Source organism: Poecilia reticulata, chromosome 5 (genome assembly GCF_904066995.2).
Source record: "Poecilia reticulata chromosome 5, P_reticulata-male-v2, whole genome shotgun sequence".
Lineage (NCBI taxonomy): Eukaryota > Metazoa > Chordata > Actinopteri > Cyprinodontiformes > Poeciliidae > Poecilia > Poecilia reticulata.
In genome coordinates, this window is record NC_088834.1 from 10,162,612 (window position 1) to 10,176,513 (window position 13,902).

Consider the following 13,902-nt stretch of genomic DNA (forward strand, 5'->3'; position numbering starts at 1 on the left):
TGTGGATCAGCTGGTGCAGAATGTGCAACATGTGCAGAGGTTATAGTCCTCAATGTGGTTGTCTAAGGTTCAATTCCTGATCTGCGGCCATTTCCTGCATGCCTGCCTCTTCTCTCCAAAATATTTACTTTCAATTTACTGTTAGTCTCTTTTCATTTGACAACTCAGTGTGTGCAAGCTGTGGTCACTTTTGTCTATATAATTTTCAAAACATGATTGCAGTACACTGTAAAATTGAGACATTTTCAATTATTTAACTGGCCATTTCCAATGTACTAAAGCCCTTTCTCTATTGGCGTAGCATTAATCAGTTCTTACACAACACATTCTTACTCCCTACTAGTCATATATGGATGCTTGGTCAGGTTTCCTCTAAGTCACATGTTGACACATCAGCTACTCACTTCTCTTCAGTATTTGACTTGCAGGTTGCTTTCAATGAATGTTATAAAGGTCCCTAAGGGAGCTCCCTTGCAACACCGTAGTCAGTGACCATGTATGACTGGGGGGTCAGCCATGGTTACTGCGCATTATTTTCAGACACTGCACAGTACTTCCCTGTTTATTGAAATGCAAATGATTTGATTGCATTTATTGATAAAACCCATGAATTTTCCGTCAACAACATCTTAATCACCATTTACAATCCGTGATAAGACTGTAGTAGTAGGCAAGGTGGCAAGCTGCAAATTGATATACCCAGGTACTGTCTTGAAGACAAGGTTCTCAAGGTTCTGACTTATAAACTGAGAAAAAAATAAAATAAAAATACTATTCCAAAACACGAACTGGCCCTCCTCCCCAACCTGAATGTGCTAGTATACAGGCTCTGTTTAGTTGTGCTTCAGAAATGCTCTTCACAGGTTGGGATCAAAGCTGGATTGAGAGGAAAAAGAGGGAGGAGCCAAAACTGGGGAGTATTGTCTTCAATACTTTGTCTTGAAGGCAAGGTATTGTATGTATGAACAATACCTTGTCTTGTTCAATAGTGAAAGAAGAGTGTCAACTGGATCGGGCAGCAAACAAATATGCTAAGAGATTTTAAGAAAACTCTGCAAATTCCATCATTGGGGCATTGACCACAGCTCACGGGCTGCTCATATTCCCACATTCTCCTCCATGTTCTTCTCCATAAACATTTTGCTTGTGGATACACACCCAACTTAGCTAGAATTAGACGAGAAAGAGTGAAACTTGACAATGGAGAACACGCTATATGTGTTAGCCCTGTTTCCTTCCAAACCTAATCTCAAACCTACTTCCAACCCTCCTTCAAAACATCCATCCAAAACGAATTACAAACCTCCTTTCAACCCCAATTCTAATCCTCATTCCAGCGTTTCAGTTATATATAAAATAACATTGCTTGCTCTGAGACAGGTTGTTTTTTTAACATTGCATCCACCTGAAATAGTTAAAACTAGTAGCAGTTTTGAACCCTGTACAAAAGCTGATTTTGTGGCTTTGCTGAAGTAACGTTAAGGGCTCCACTGCTTTGACACGTTTTTGATAGCTGTTTGCCAACAACCCACCCTTTTTATATCACCTCCTACTCACTATCACTTTTCATTCTGACTTTCACATCATTCACATGCAGAAGCGCATAATTTATGAAATGTTTCAAATGTCAGAGAAACCAGTCAGACTCATCACATGACTAACTGTCGTATTTATACATGCATCAGCATGCTTTGATAACATAAAAACAATAACGGAAGTGAACTGTGATAGATTGTGGAGCTGAAGTTATCTGGTCCATCCCACCACTTCCTTGAAAGGAGGCCTTCTTTAAAAGGTTTAAGTTTCTGCCAGTTTTGCACAATTAGGAGAACATAAAGGGATGTTTGTTTTCTCTAAAGTCTCCCTCAGAATGCGATTTGTGTGATCTGTACATTCAGTTAAATTTCTTATCCTGTGTGTAGATTCCCCTGCAGTTTTATCTAATTGAGACACTGCATCTCAAAGCTTAGATAACTGCAGACAATGAGGCTGCATAAAAGAGATAAGTCATGCAACAGCACACTGTGTGCAGGGATAACAAGCATCCACTTTGTGATCTCCCACCTACTTTTTCCCCCCATGACACAACCTATATCAACATAATCGTTTATAGTAAATAGGTCTGAATGTTTTGGTCTGCTTGGACAATGATTATTTCAAAAAGCTGCTTTTTTAATGTTTTTGTTTTTCATTTTCAAAGTAGTAATCTCTGCCAGAGAACTGAAATCAGGTGGTTTTGTGAATAGAGTGATTCATAACATTTTTCCTCACTGTCTCTCATTAAAAAAGAGAAACACTTTGTTTTTTGTTTATTTGTTTTATGCCAATTAGATTTACCATATTTACTGCAATTTGGTAAATGTTAAATCCTTTTGCTAAATAATAATCAAAACAAATATCTTAGAGATTCTTTTGTAAAACTTCTTCAAGCTTAAATGCATTTCCTTTGACAAAACTGCTTTTTAAATGTATGACTTGGGTCAAACGTTTTGGGTTTTCCTCCACAAGCTTCGAACTGTTTCCTGGAAATTTGGTCCACCCTTCCTGACATCACCGGTGTAACTAACCCAGGTTTGTAGGCTGCTTTGCTCATATTTCACCTCTGCCTTTAAGTTTTTTTTATAGGGTCGTAATCAATGGTTATTGTGGCCTCTCCTAAACATTGACTTTGTTGTACTTCACACCAGTTTTCATTTATTTTGGCAGAATGATTAAGAATGATCTGTTTGGAAGACACTTTGTTGTTTTTATATTTTCTCAAAATGTTCTTTTCTCATAATTCCGTGTTTTTATGAAGCCTACCAGTCCCTCCAACTGCAAAACACACAAAATGTTGCTGCCACTCTCCTACTTCACAGCGGGGATGATGACAAAAATCATCATGGCCAAACTATTAGTTTACTTCCATCACATCACAGGACATGTGTCCAAAAATTAAGACTAAGTGTTTCCTCCTTAGCTCAGGTAAAACACTGTTTACATGGAGTCCGTCATCACAAGGAATGCTACAGTCACACTCAATGATCGGCTCAGGAGTCCGTTACTATGGAGACGGAGCTAAAGCCTGCAATTTGTCACGCACGAGACAGCGATCATTTCCATTTAAAATATTCTTATATTTAGACATTAGAATTAAAACAACAAAAAATATTTTTACATTCAGTAGACATATATACAATTTAGATACACAAAAAGCAACGGCTAGAGTAATAAATAAAAAAAACATTATTATATTGATTATAATTTTTCTTTTTTTTTTGTAGAACATCGTTTAAGAACTGATTTCCTAAAATGATTTGTAATCTCTGATGGAAGGCAACTGCCAATAAATACAATAATTTAAACTTAAAATGTAAATGTTATATTGCTAAACCTGCCATATTATTCTTTTGGTTATAAGTTCTTTCGCCTGGTAATCATACATATATTTCTTAATATTTTCCCTGCTTTTAGACTTATGAGAAAATGAATTGTCATACTTTCGTAATGGACAGATCTGGCCCAGGTGTGCCATGCCTCATGTGAACTGTGCCATCTGAACCGAGTCTGGTTGACATCCAATTTGCAGTGCCAGAGGTTTGCCAGAGGTGCCAGCAGAATGCCAGATCCGGACCAGGTCGGATTTGGGATCATTTAAATGCAGAACCCTTCCTCTGGATCACTGATAGATGACTGCTGTGATGCAAATAAATGATGACTTATGGACTCCTTAAATATTTACTTAGCCGTTTGCTTGCTTTTCTTGCTTGTTTTTCTATGTAAATAAAACTATTTAAATAGTTTTATGTAAATAAAACTATGCTTCCCGACTGTACTAAAGTTCTTTCAAACTAGTAAATGGCCATGGTGGACACCTGGAGCTGATTTAAATGTGTTTGCATTACGTAAAAATAGCATTAACTGCTCTCATTTTGATGTTCAGATCATGATGTAACTCTATTAGATAAATATGGTTATGCCTTTAAATACCCCCTCCCTTCTCTCAAGTTTTTACTATCTGCGGTTGCGCGTCAGTCCGGATTGGCTGTCGGCATTAATCGGACAACAAGAAGACCTCAGGGGGGACACCAGAGGGCACAGGGCAGCATGTTTACCGCCACCCACTCTCATAATTAGTTGTTCGGTTTGATTAACTCGCTTTATTTAATTTTCTAGAAACTCTACACTCGTCTTAGGAGGCGCACCGACAATGTTTTTGTGCCGTACGGAGAGACTGACAGCAGCGGCTCTGGACCAGGTTTTCAAACGTCCGGGCTCGTTTCTGGTCAAAGCAACCGGACGGGGGGACTCCTCTCTGACAGGCGGGACAGGCCACACGTTTCAGCGGCTCCGCTTCCTCAGCGCGTCCGCCGGCGGGCTCCAGGCAAAGCGGGCACACCAAAAACCTGAGCCCGTCCAGAACTGGGACACGTCCGCTTGTATGATAATAACAGAGTGGGGTCTATTGGACCGGGTTGCAGCCGTGGCTGTGAATTTATCCAGAAGCGTGCACCGAGTGGGCGGTGAATTCTCAAACACAAGGCTCGGAGGGTACACGAAGGGCGCCGCTTTGTTTACAGGTAACACGGGCAGCAGAAGCATGCAGACCAGAGCTGCCTCCTCCAGTGCTGCCGCGAAGAGGAGCGAGGAGCATACTGACAGCAGCAAAGCGGTAATTAATAGTGTTTGTTTAACTCAAGTGGGACCAAACGGGTTCACATGCAGCCTGGTTTCTCTGTCCCTCTGCTGAGAGGATTCATAACTTTACCATAAAATATTCAGAAAGCAGGAAGGCTGTGGCGCCCTCGGCTCCCCGGAGGCAGCCCTCATGTAACCGAGCAGGCTTGTTATACAACTCTCTCTATTGTGCATATGTTATTAATGTGCCTGCACTACAAGAAAAACACATGCTCGGTGCTACACAAGTGCCTGAACGATTTAGACAGAAAAAAACCCCACACTCTGACAGCTCTGATGGGGTTTTATTAAGAGTGAGTCATCATGGTTAAAACCAGCCTACTGCTAAGTAAAACACTTCGCTCCTTGACACGTGGCTTTTATTGGTGAGTCAACAAAAGGGGCAATAAAAATACACTTTCGATGTGTTCATAGGATACAACAAATATTACCACACAGGTCTGAGGTAATGCATTAGATCAGAGCTTTATAAGTGAAGTATCCCTCATTTCTTTCAGTGTTAAGAATCCAGACTTTCTTGCTGTCTTTTAACCATTTTAAGCCTGATACACAAAATTGTCAGAAATGTTGATATTAAGAATGGATATTTCTAACAAATACTTTTTAATATCCTTTTCATATTCAATACATTAAAACATTTCAGTTAATTTAATTAACATGAATAAGAAGATACCATTTAATGATTTTTTAAAAATCATTTAATCACTCTTGGGACACTCAACAGGATTAATCACTTTTACCATTTTTAAAAAATGTTTGGAAAAAATAATTTATAGTAAACGAGTAATTTCTCCAGACAATGGGTTTTGATTAAAATACCAGCTTTGTTAATGAATTAGAAGCTTTTAAATAATTGTGCCAAAAATGACATGCCTGGCCTTATGTGGTTCTTGGTCTAGAGCCAGTTCAAGGTTTTATACATTTAATCTGATTAGCCAGTTGCAATTACTACAGTATTAGCAGAGTTGGGGAGGAGGGGCAGAAATTAAAGTTTTCCTCAAGCATCTACAGAGTGAAATGCAGACTTACCCGATGACCTTGCTAAAAGACTAAGTGTGCATAAAATGTAACCACAGCCCAAACAGAAGCTGCAGAAATCACTTATTTTGACCTTCAAGTATTACAGTGAAAAAAAAAAGCTGCCTTAAAATGGAACTTATTTGATTTTTCAGTAATTTTGTTGTGGAAACATTTAGTCGTCAAAAGGTTATAGAGTCTAAGAGCTGAACTAGTGTTGCAAACATGTATACATGTTTGCATGTATACAATAGAGCATATATATAAATAGAGCATGTATGCTCTATTTCTTTCAGCTTTTGTTCACCGCATCTTGTCACAAGTTCATTACTTTAGTCATATCTTAAAAAATAAAGTCTAAACTGGTTAATCTAGAAAACTATATATTAAATTCAAGAAGAATACATCAGCTCTTTTGGGATAATCAACTAAAGACTGTCATTTTCTCCTCCCCTTTTATTATTATTATTTTCAAGTAAGTCACCTACTAGTATAAGTTTGTAGTTACCTGAATTTGAATTTCATTTTTGACTCACAATTAAAACATAACAATGTAATTAACAAAGACTATATCTTAATAATATCATTATTGAAATTAGCTGGCTATATTTACATTTTTGTTTGTTATATTGTAAAATAAATAAAAATAGGAGTGGTTGAGTAATCCTCTCAAATAGCTATAGAAAATAATTCTCGAGGTAACTTTATTCATAATTAAGTAGATCCACTGTTGCTGGGTAAAAAAAATCATTCTGTAAAGGAAAACAGGGCCACCTCAATGTATGAAGAAATTAAGGTTGGTTAAAATTTTGCACAATACTGAATATTGTGTAACAACTTGAATTTGGCAGATGAAGCAATCTAATTGTGTTAGCTTAGATTTTGAGCAATTTTCAAGTTTATTTACAACTTGTTAATATCCAACAAAACTAAAATAAACATCAGGAAACAAATCAACATTAGGAAACAGGACACCTGATTTAGATCAAAAAAGTTTAAATCCTAAAAATATATATACATAAATGTTGGTAGAGCTGCTTCTGGACATGAACAGGGCTTGGACTTTGGAGCAACATTTTACTATCTCAACTTACTGACGAACCACAGCACTAAAATGTCAAAGGTTCATTAGAGATAAGGCTCAAATAGGAGTGGTTGAAATCATCCAGTTTACTCCCAACAAGTAAAAGTCCTGCAGTTAATGGACATTTAAGTAAAATCATAAGGTTAGCCATTGTACATAAAGATAGAATGTTATTAAAGTTATAACAAAATGTTATTGTATGGGTAGTTTTAGGTTTTAAACTGAAAGTCATTAATTTTCTGCAACAAAAGGTGAGCCTAAAAGTATCAACTGGATACAGCACAGTTTTCAAATTTTTATTTGTAAAAAAAAGTTTCCTTTTCCTTTAACTTCAGTGTTATGTACTCTGTAAAATAAAATTTTAATTAATTACTTTAAAGTTTGCGCACTTTGCATGACTAAATGTTGAACGAAAGTCAAGAGACAAGAGACTTCTGCAGGATAATGAAAAAGAAGCTTATGTTTAACTAGATTCTGAAAAGTAAATTGAGTTTTCAACTGGTCAAATAATTTCCCGAATTAAGAAGTACAAATTTTTAATAAATTAGGATGCATACTGGACAGTGAATTTCACAGTCTGCAGCATTTCAATGACTCTGTTATAGTCAAGAGAAAGATGAGCTGCCCAGAACTGACCTGCACTTGAAAAATCTATAAAGTTCACTGTAAGGTAAATCAGAGTTTTCATTTTCTGGAGACTCAGAAGCCCGACTGGGAGAATCACCACTTCCCTCCCGCTCTGTGTGTGTTTATTCAGAGCTTGAGTGCGTCTTTGTCCCTGTTTGCATGCCACTGTGACTTTGCATGTGTTTTCATGGCAGTGAAAAGCTGTTATCAGACACAGCAGTCCCACTGTTCTTGTCCTATACAACCTTCCTGGCACAGCTCCCGTGAGCTGCTCGCTCACATGACCCTCCCCACGGTGGTGCCCGCCTTTACTTTTAGCTCGGCCTGTCTAAGTGCTGAACAGCAAGAAAAAGGGCCCTGATCCCTCACCCCCTCTGGATTCCTCCATTGTCTATTGATGAAAATGTGGCCAAGGCTGTAGCTTCATCCAGAATCTTGGGCCAAAATTTAACAAGACAAATAAGTAGCCAAAACAAAAGATCAGCTGGTTTCTTTGTTATTGCTCTGCTCTTCCTGAATTAGATAAATGGTTTGATTGAGTCTAAACAAACAAGAAAAAATGGTCAGCATTAAGGAAAAAGAGTTTGAAAAGTTTGAACTTGAAGACTCAGTTTACAGGGAATGTCTTCACTCAGCCCTGAACAGCATATCTGAACTCCTCCCACAATGTTTCTGTGGGATTAAAATAAGGACATTAGACCATTTCATTCTGTCCACTCCCACATTGTGGAGCCAGTCTCTGATGAACCTCTCTGTGAGGATGAGAGTTATCGTAAAGGAAAATGTTGGAAGAGAGGAGTGGCGGTATGACATTGGAGCTGCTGACAGCATCTCACCTCGATGTCTCTGTGCTTAAAGACTGCCTCAAATGATGACGAGCCTTGAGAAACCTACTTTACCACAGTCATAATCTCCTGACCCCCATTTCTCTGTCTAATCCGCCCTCCTTTGATCACCTTTGAACCAGACTAATCCAGCAATTTGCCCATGGAAATGCAGTTTGGAAGAGCTGCTTACAAATTCACACCACATGATCAGAGTGTTGATCGTGTACGTGTTACGTTTGATCTGCCTCAGCGTCTCTAGTTCACTGCCATTATTTTAGTGTTTTATGAGCTTTTAAAAGACTGCAGCTACTACAGTTCAGTGAGAGCTTGTTCAGCTTCAACAGCACACAGTCCACTGTTGGCCTGAAAATAGAGCAGAGGCATTTCCTGTTTTCACTCAGAATCATGTTTCATCTTTACACAGGGTAACTTTTATAGTATGCCTTAAAAATAAAACACCCAGATAAGATGTATTATTGCCAAGCAAGCTGCCTTATTTCAGCTACACTTACGTCCTGACAGCTCAAACGAAAGATAGTAGATGAATTAAAGGTAAAACATAAAAACTTGAAGAAGTTTTATGGCATGCTTTTCCTCACAACATGAGGAAAAGCATGTGTGGCATTCTCACACTTAGTCACACTGCTTTATTCATAGTTTGTCCCTTTCTGAACATACGTCACTTTTATATGATGCAAGCAGTTTGAAGCTTTATTACTGCAGAATAAAGTTGGATGACAACTTTCTTCACCCTCGTTTAATTTCATAGTTGCCATTTCCTGTAAACAAAGCATTTTATCCAGACCTATTAATCCTATCAATCAAATCTACTTAACATGCTATGTTTATTTTTCCAAAGAGCCTTAATGTTTACTTTGTTACCGATATCTTTATTCCAAACCAAATCCAAAAAGAAAACTTCAAGTTCAATGCTCAATGAGATTTGCTTCGATTTGTCTGGGTTCAACTCTATCGTGGCATTTCCTCAACTCCTTGAATCTTGTTGCACTGGTTCTCTTACTTTATGACTGCAGTTGTAAAACGCAGCTCATGTGACTTTTGTCCGACAGATGACGATGTCTGGCAACTGACAGGCTTTCTCGGCGCTTTGAAGCAGGCTGTCGCTTGTTGAGACCCTTTTGTGTGATGTTGGTTCACTAATCTGCCCCACACTCGCTCCGCGGTAACCCGCCTCGCTCCGCAGCGACCCGTCACGTTCCGGCGATGTGTCAGACGTCTGCAGATGGTGTGGCGCTTGTGTCGGGAGGTCACTGCCAGAGTCATCTGCGTGCTTTTGTGCTGATGAGAGGCTTTTTGTGTGTGTGGGAGACGCATTTAATGAGTGTGACAGGGTGTGTGGTGATGTGAATTAGCTAAAGCACACAGCAGCAGCAGAATGTGTTTAATCAGCTGACTCTTCTGCTCCATTAACAGGGAAGCTCATTAAAGCCCAGGCTTTGTTCGCACACATTCACAGCACAGAAAAACACCAGTTTAACAAATTTCTTTCAACTTTATGTGTCCTCCAACCCTGTCTAACTATGAAATTTTACTTTTTACTTCCTTTTTAACTCCCACTTTTTTTCCCCCCTTTTGTTCAGGGTCTCCAGGAAGCTTCCTCTACCTCAAGCACAGAAAAAGACCACGTAAGCACACCGGATCCAGAGGAAGAAAAACCCAACAAAACCCAGCAGCTAAAAAAAGTCTTTAAAGAATATGGAGCAGTGGGAGTTTCCTTTCATATTGGAATATCTCTCATGTCTCTGGGAATGTTCTATCTCCTTATATCCAGGTAACATGACTGACTTCTAGAAATCTAACGCAGCAGAAATCTAATGCAGCTCATGTAGGTGAATTTCTCCCTTAGAGAAATTCACCTTAAAAGCGCTCAAGAGCCACTTTACAGTGCCATCACAAAGGTTAATTAAAATGCTGTTTTCAAATTATAATTTCTGTAAAAATAGTATATAAAAGAAAATCTCTCCAAACCAACCTGGTCCTGTGTGAGACCTAATAATTGGTTTAAGTCTTTGACATTGTCGTAGGAATGAGGATTTTTAGCCAACTCTTCTTTCTGGAGTTGTTTTAATCTATCCACAGAGGTGGTTTTTGAGCATGAATGGCCAGTTTAATGTCACATCATAGTGGACCAGAAACAATATGCATACCAACAGAAACACTTTCTGTGTGATTTATTTTTCTGTAATTACCAGAAGTATCAAGCACACATTTTTCATGAAGTGTGAGTTCTCCTCTGACCTTCTGTATGAGTTGTTAATGCTCTCTTGGAGTAATCTTGTTTCGTAAATTTGTCAATAATGACTCTTACAGTGATTTGGTAGAGTCCCAAAACCTTAGATAGATATGTGATCAATATCAATAGATAATAGCTCTCAGAGAGTATTCAATATTCAATATCATTTTCCTAAATTATGGCCCAGGTTTTTGCCTTACTTAAATAAAAATTTGCCAATAAAGAGATGGTAATTTTTTATAATCTTTTTTTCTTTTTTTTTTTGCAAAAATCACTTTTAACAAAAAATGTTTTAGGCCATTATTATCCGTAGAAAACTGTGAAGGAGAAATATGTCAGTCTTGAGGTTTGAAATATTTCTTTCACTGCAATGAAAAGTGTGCAAGTTCAACCTTACAAGAACTAGTTCTTCATCACAACCAAACAAATTCATGTTTCTATATTAGTTCACCACCTAACATGAACTGTGTCATCCTGGATAATTTGCATTCTGGCCTTTCCCATCTTATTTACATCTCTTTAGTTCTCTTTTTGTACCATTGTTCACATTAACTGTATTTTAATTTGGTGGGTTTCTCAGTAAAGCTGCCCTGATTCACATATGTTTCAGCTGTAATTATGAAAAAGTAAAACTTGTCAGTAATTTTAATTCATTAAATTTGGGGGCTCCACCTACCCAGAGAATGCAAATACAATTGGCATAATGCAAACAATGTGGCCTTCCCTTTGCATTGCACATTTCAGCAGTATGGCAATTCAAAGTACTTTACATGATGAAAACACAAAACAACAAACAAGCAAAAAACAATTGAATTGCAGTGGCAAAATGAAGGAAAGTGATGAAAAGTTGAAAACAGATGATCTTGCAGTTGTTTTTAGAAGGCAATAAATAAATAGACTTTTAGCCTTTATGTAAAGTGTTTTTGCAGTTTTCTGGATGTTTGTTCCAGATTAGAGGAACATAAAAACTGAATTCTTGAATTCTGCTTCCCCATATTTGGTTGTCACTCTGAAGATGCAGAGGAGACTTGAACCAGATGATCTAGTGGTCTGGATGGCTTATACAAGAACAACAGATTTTCAATGGTTTATAAACTAACAAAAGTATGAAATTCTCTGAACTAGTTTGCCAGTGTAAGGACTAGGACCAGGGAGAGGTATTCTATTTTCCTAGTTTTAGTGGGAACCTAAAAATAGCTCTTATGACAAACATTACTGGCCTCGTTCTTTTTAAAATTCTACCACTGCCTTAATCAAATGAGGAACCTATGGTAATTTTTGCAGCGTTTTTGCTGTGTAGGGTGTGCGAGGCTTAACATTGAGTATCCCTTGAGCTTCGCTGCCATCTGCTGCTCAATGGAAAACCATACTAACCTAACACACCTACTTTTGGCAGGAGTTCAAGTCTAAATAGTTTGAGCTTGTCTGTGTGATCGCATAACAGAGGGATTGGGAAAACATAGTGTGACAAGCTGGAGAGATTTCCTCCTGTAAGTGGTGATTATCATTGTAATTTACAGTGACTTTAAGCATTATCACTGTGAGCCCTGGCATGTGGCGGGGGGAACAGTTGCCACGGTGTGAAAAGGATCCACATTTTTAGCAGAGTTCAGTGTGCTGCTGAGATTAGCTGCGCTGTTGAAGCATGAGAAAGACTGCATTGACAGAGGAAGCTTGAAGCCACATTCCTTACATATTTATTTCTCCAAACTGCTCACGCATAAAGGCCACAACTGTTTTATGAAGTCGGAGAGATGCAGAACTAGTAAAAGTCCATAAATTAGTTGAATGTCAAAAGCTAACGTTAACTGTGTGATCAGGACTGAGACACATAAACCACACAACTACTGCAGCTCAAAAATAAGATTAATGCCTTTGAGAACAGCATTTGTATGTAGTATTGCTATACTCTGCATCTTGAGTCTTTAAGCTGAACGTTTACTGCATATTGAAAAAAACTCAGCCTACATACATTTTCTTACTTATTTTTAGGTTGCTCAGGAGGAAACATGCTAAAGTATTTGTCTCATTGCGCCGTTTAAAAAATGTGAGACAATGCCAATTTTTTTATTGAAATATAATACAGATCATGTTTCATCAAATTTTATGTTTATTGTCAGCAACGCTTTATACTGCTGGTGTTTTATATGTGACACCAGCAGTTCTCCTAATCTAGTGTCATAGTCATCATCAGTAAGTGCATTGTCGCCATCTTGTGGTAGTATTAACACAACTTCTATGGTTTTCATCTACCTCTTCATGCGCTGTGTAGTGGCTGCTTAAAAAGACAAGTGTTTTGTTGTTGGCTTCCTATTAAGAAACCGTTTGATGCGTCCTTGATCGTTGTACAGGAAGTTCCACTTCTTCTGTTTTAGGGTCTGACTCAGGGTCAAAGACGTACAGTTGTACAACTTCACATCTGTTTGCAGCCATTCTCATTTGCATAATATGTGAGCGTAAACACTTGACATTGGGGGCGTGGCCTGCAGCGGCTTATTTAGATTTAAAGTGACAAGAATCCCTAAAAGCTCATTCTGAAAGGAGCTCAAAATAGGCAGAACTGAGGTGAAATCTCATCATCTGAACACGTTTTTATAGCTCATAGCCCTAAGCTAACCTGTTTAAAAATAAGCATAATAGGTCCAATTTAAATGTGTGCTTTCTAACTGATTGTGTGTGTTTTGGCCCTGCAGTGGCATCGACATGACGGCATTGCTGTGCAAACTGGGCTTCAGTGAGGAGCTGGTTCAATCTAAAATGGCAGCAGGAACCAGCACGTTTGTCCTTGCCTACGCTGTCCATAAGCTCTTTGCTCCAGTTCGCATCAGCATCACAGTGGTGTCAGTACCTCTCATCGTTCGCTACTTCAGAAAGACCGGACTCTTTAAACCGCCCACACCTGCACCCTGATGACTCTTCTCTTCTCTTCCTCATGAAACAACAGACATCCTGAATGGTCATAAAATCAAAGCTTTTGTGTTTATTATTTTTTCCCGTAATTTCTCTTTTGTTCAGTACAGCATAACCTCTTTTTGCATTTGTGAAACCGGGTAAAATATTTTCTGCATTGCTGTAACAGAATCTGTTTGGTTGTGCAAAGTAAGTCCAATGTTATGTCTTAATATTTATTCGTTCTTGAAATAAAAGGAGAGAAAAGAATGTCTGTTTATTTATTTTTTTTTGCAGTCATGTATTTTACGTTTTCAGCTCTGGCAGATTTCTGTCTTGACCTTTTCTGAACTGAGACACTTTCTGGTTGGGTTTTAATGGGTTAATGTTAGAAAGTTTCCAGTGGGAATATAAACAGGAAAAAGCTGATCTCTTTTCCACTCTCCTCTAATAGCTGACTCTGCTATATTCTGGTGTTTTGGGAGTCAGCAGAATACTTCAGGTTTCCTCTGTTTAAACTTTCCACC

General features: G+C 38.3%; 1 protein-coding gene across 1 annotated transcript; it reads left to right on the forward strand.

The window, feature by feature from the left end:
* The first annotated feature begins 4,017 nt into the window (after positions 1-4,017).
* On the forward strand, positions 4,018-13,645 carry mims2 (mitochondrial inner membrane scaffold 2). The gene is made up of 3 exons (XM_008408449.3): positions 4,018-4,651; positions 9,834-10,024; positions 13,180-13,645. Exons 1-3 carry the CDS (start codon positions 4,190-4,192, stop codon positions 13,394-13,396), a joined length of 870 nt encoding a protein of 289 aa, XP_008406671.2. The 5' UTR covers positions 4,018-4,189; the 3' UTR covers positions 13,397-13,645.
* Positions 13,646-13,902: the final 257 nt, after the last annotated feature.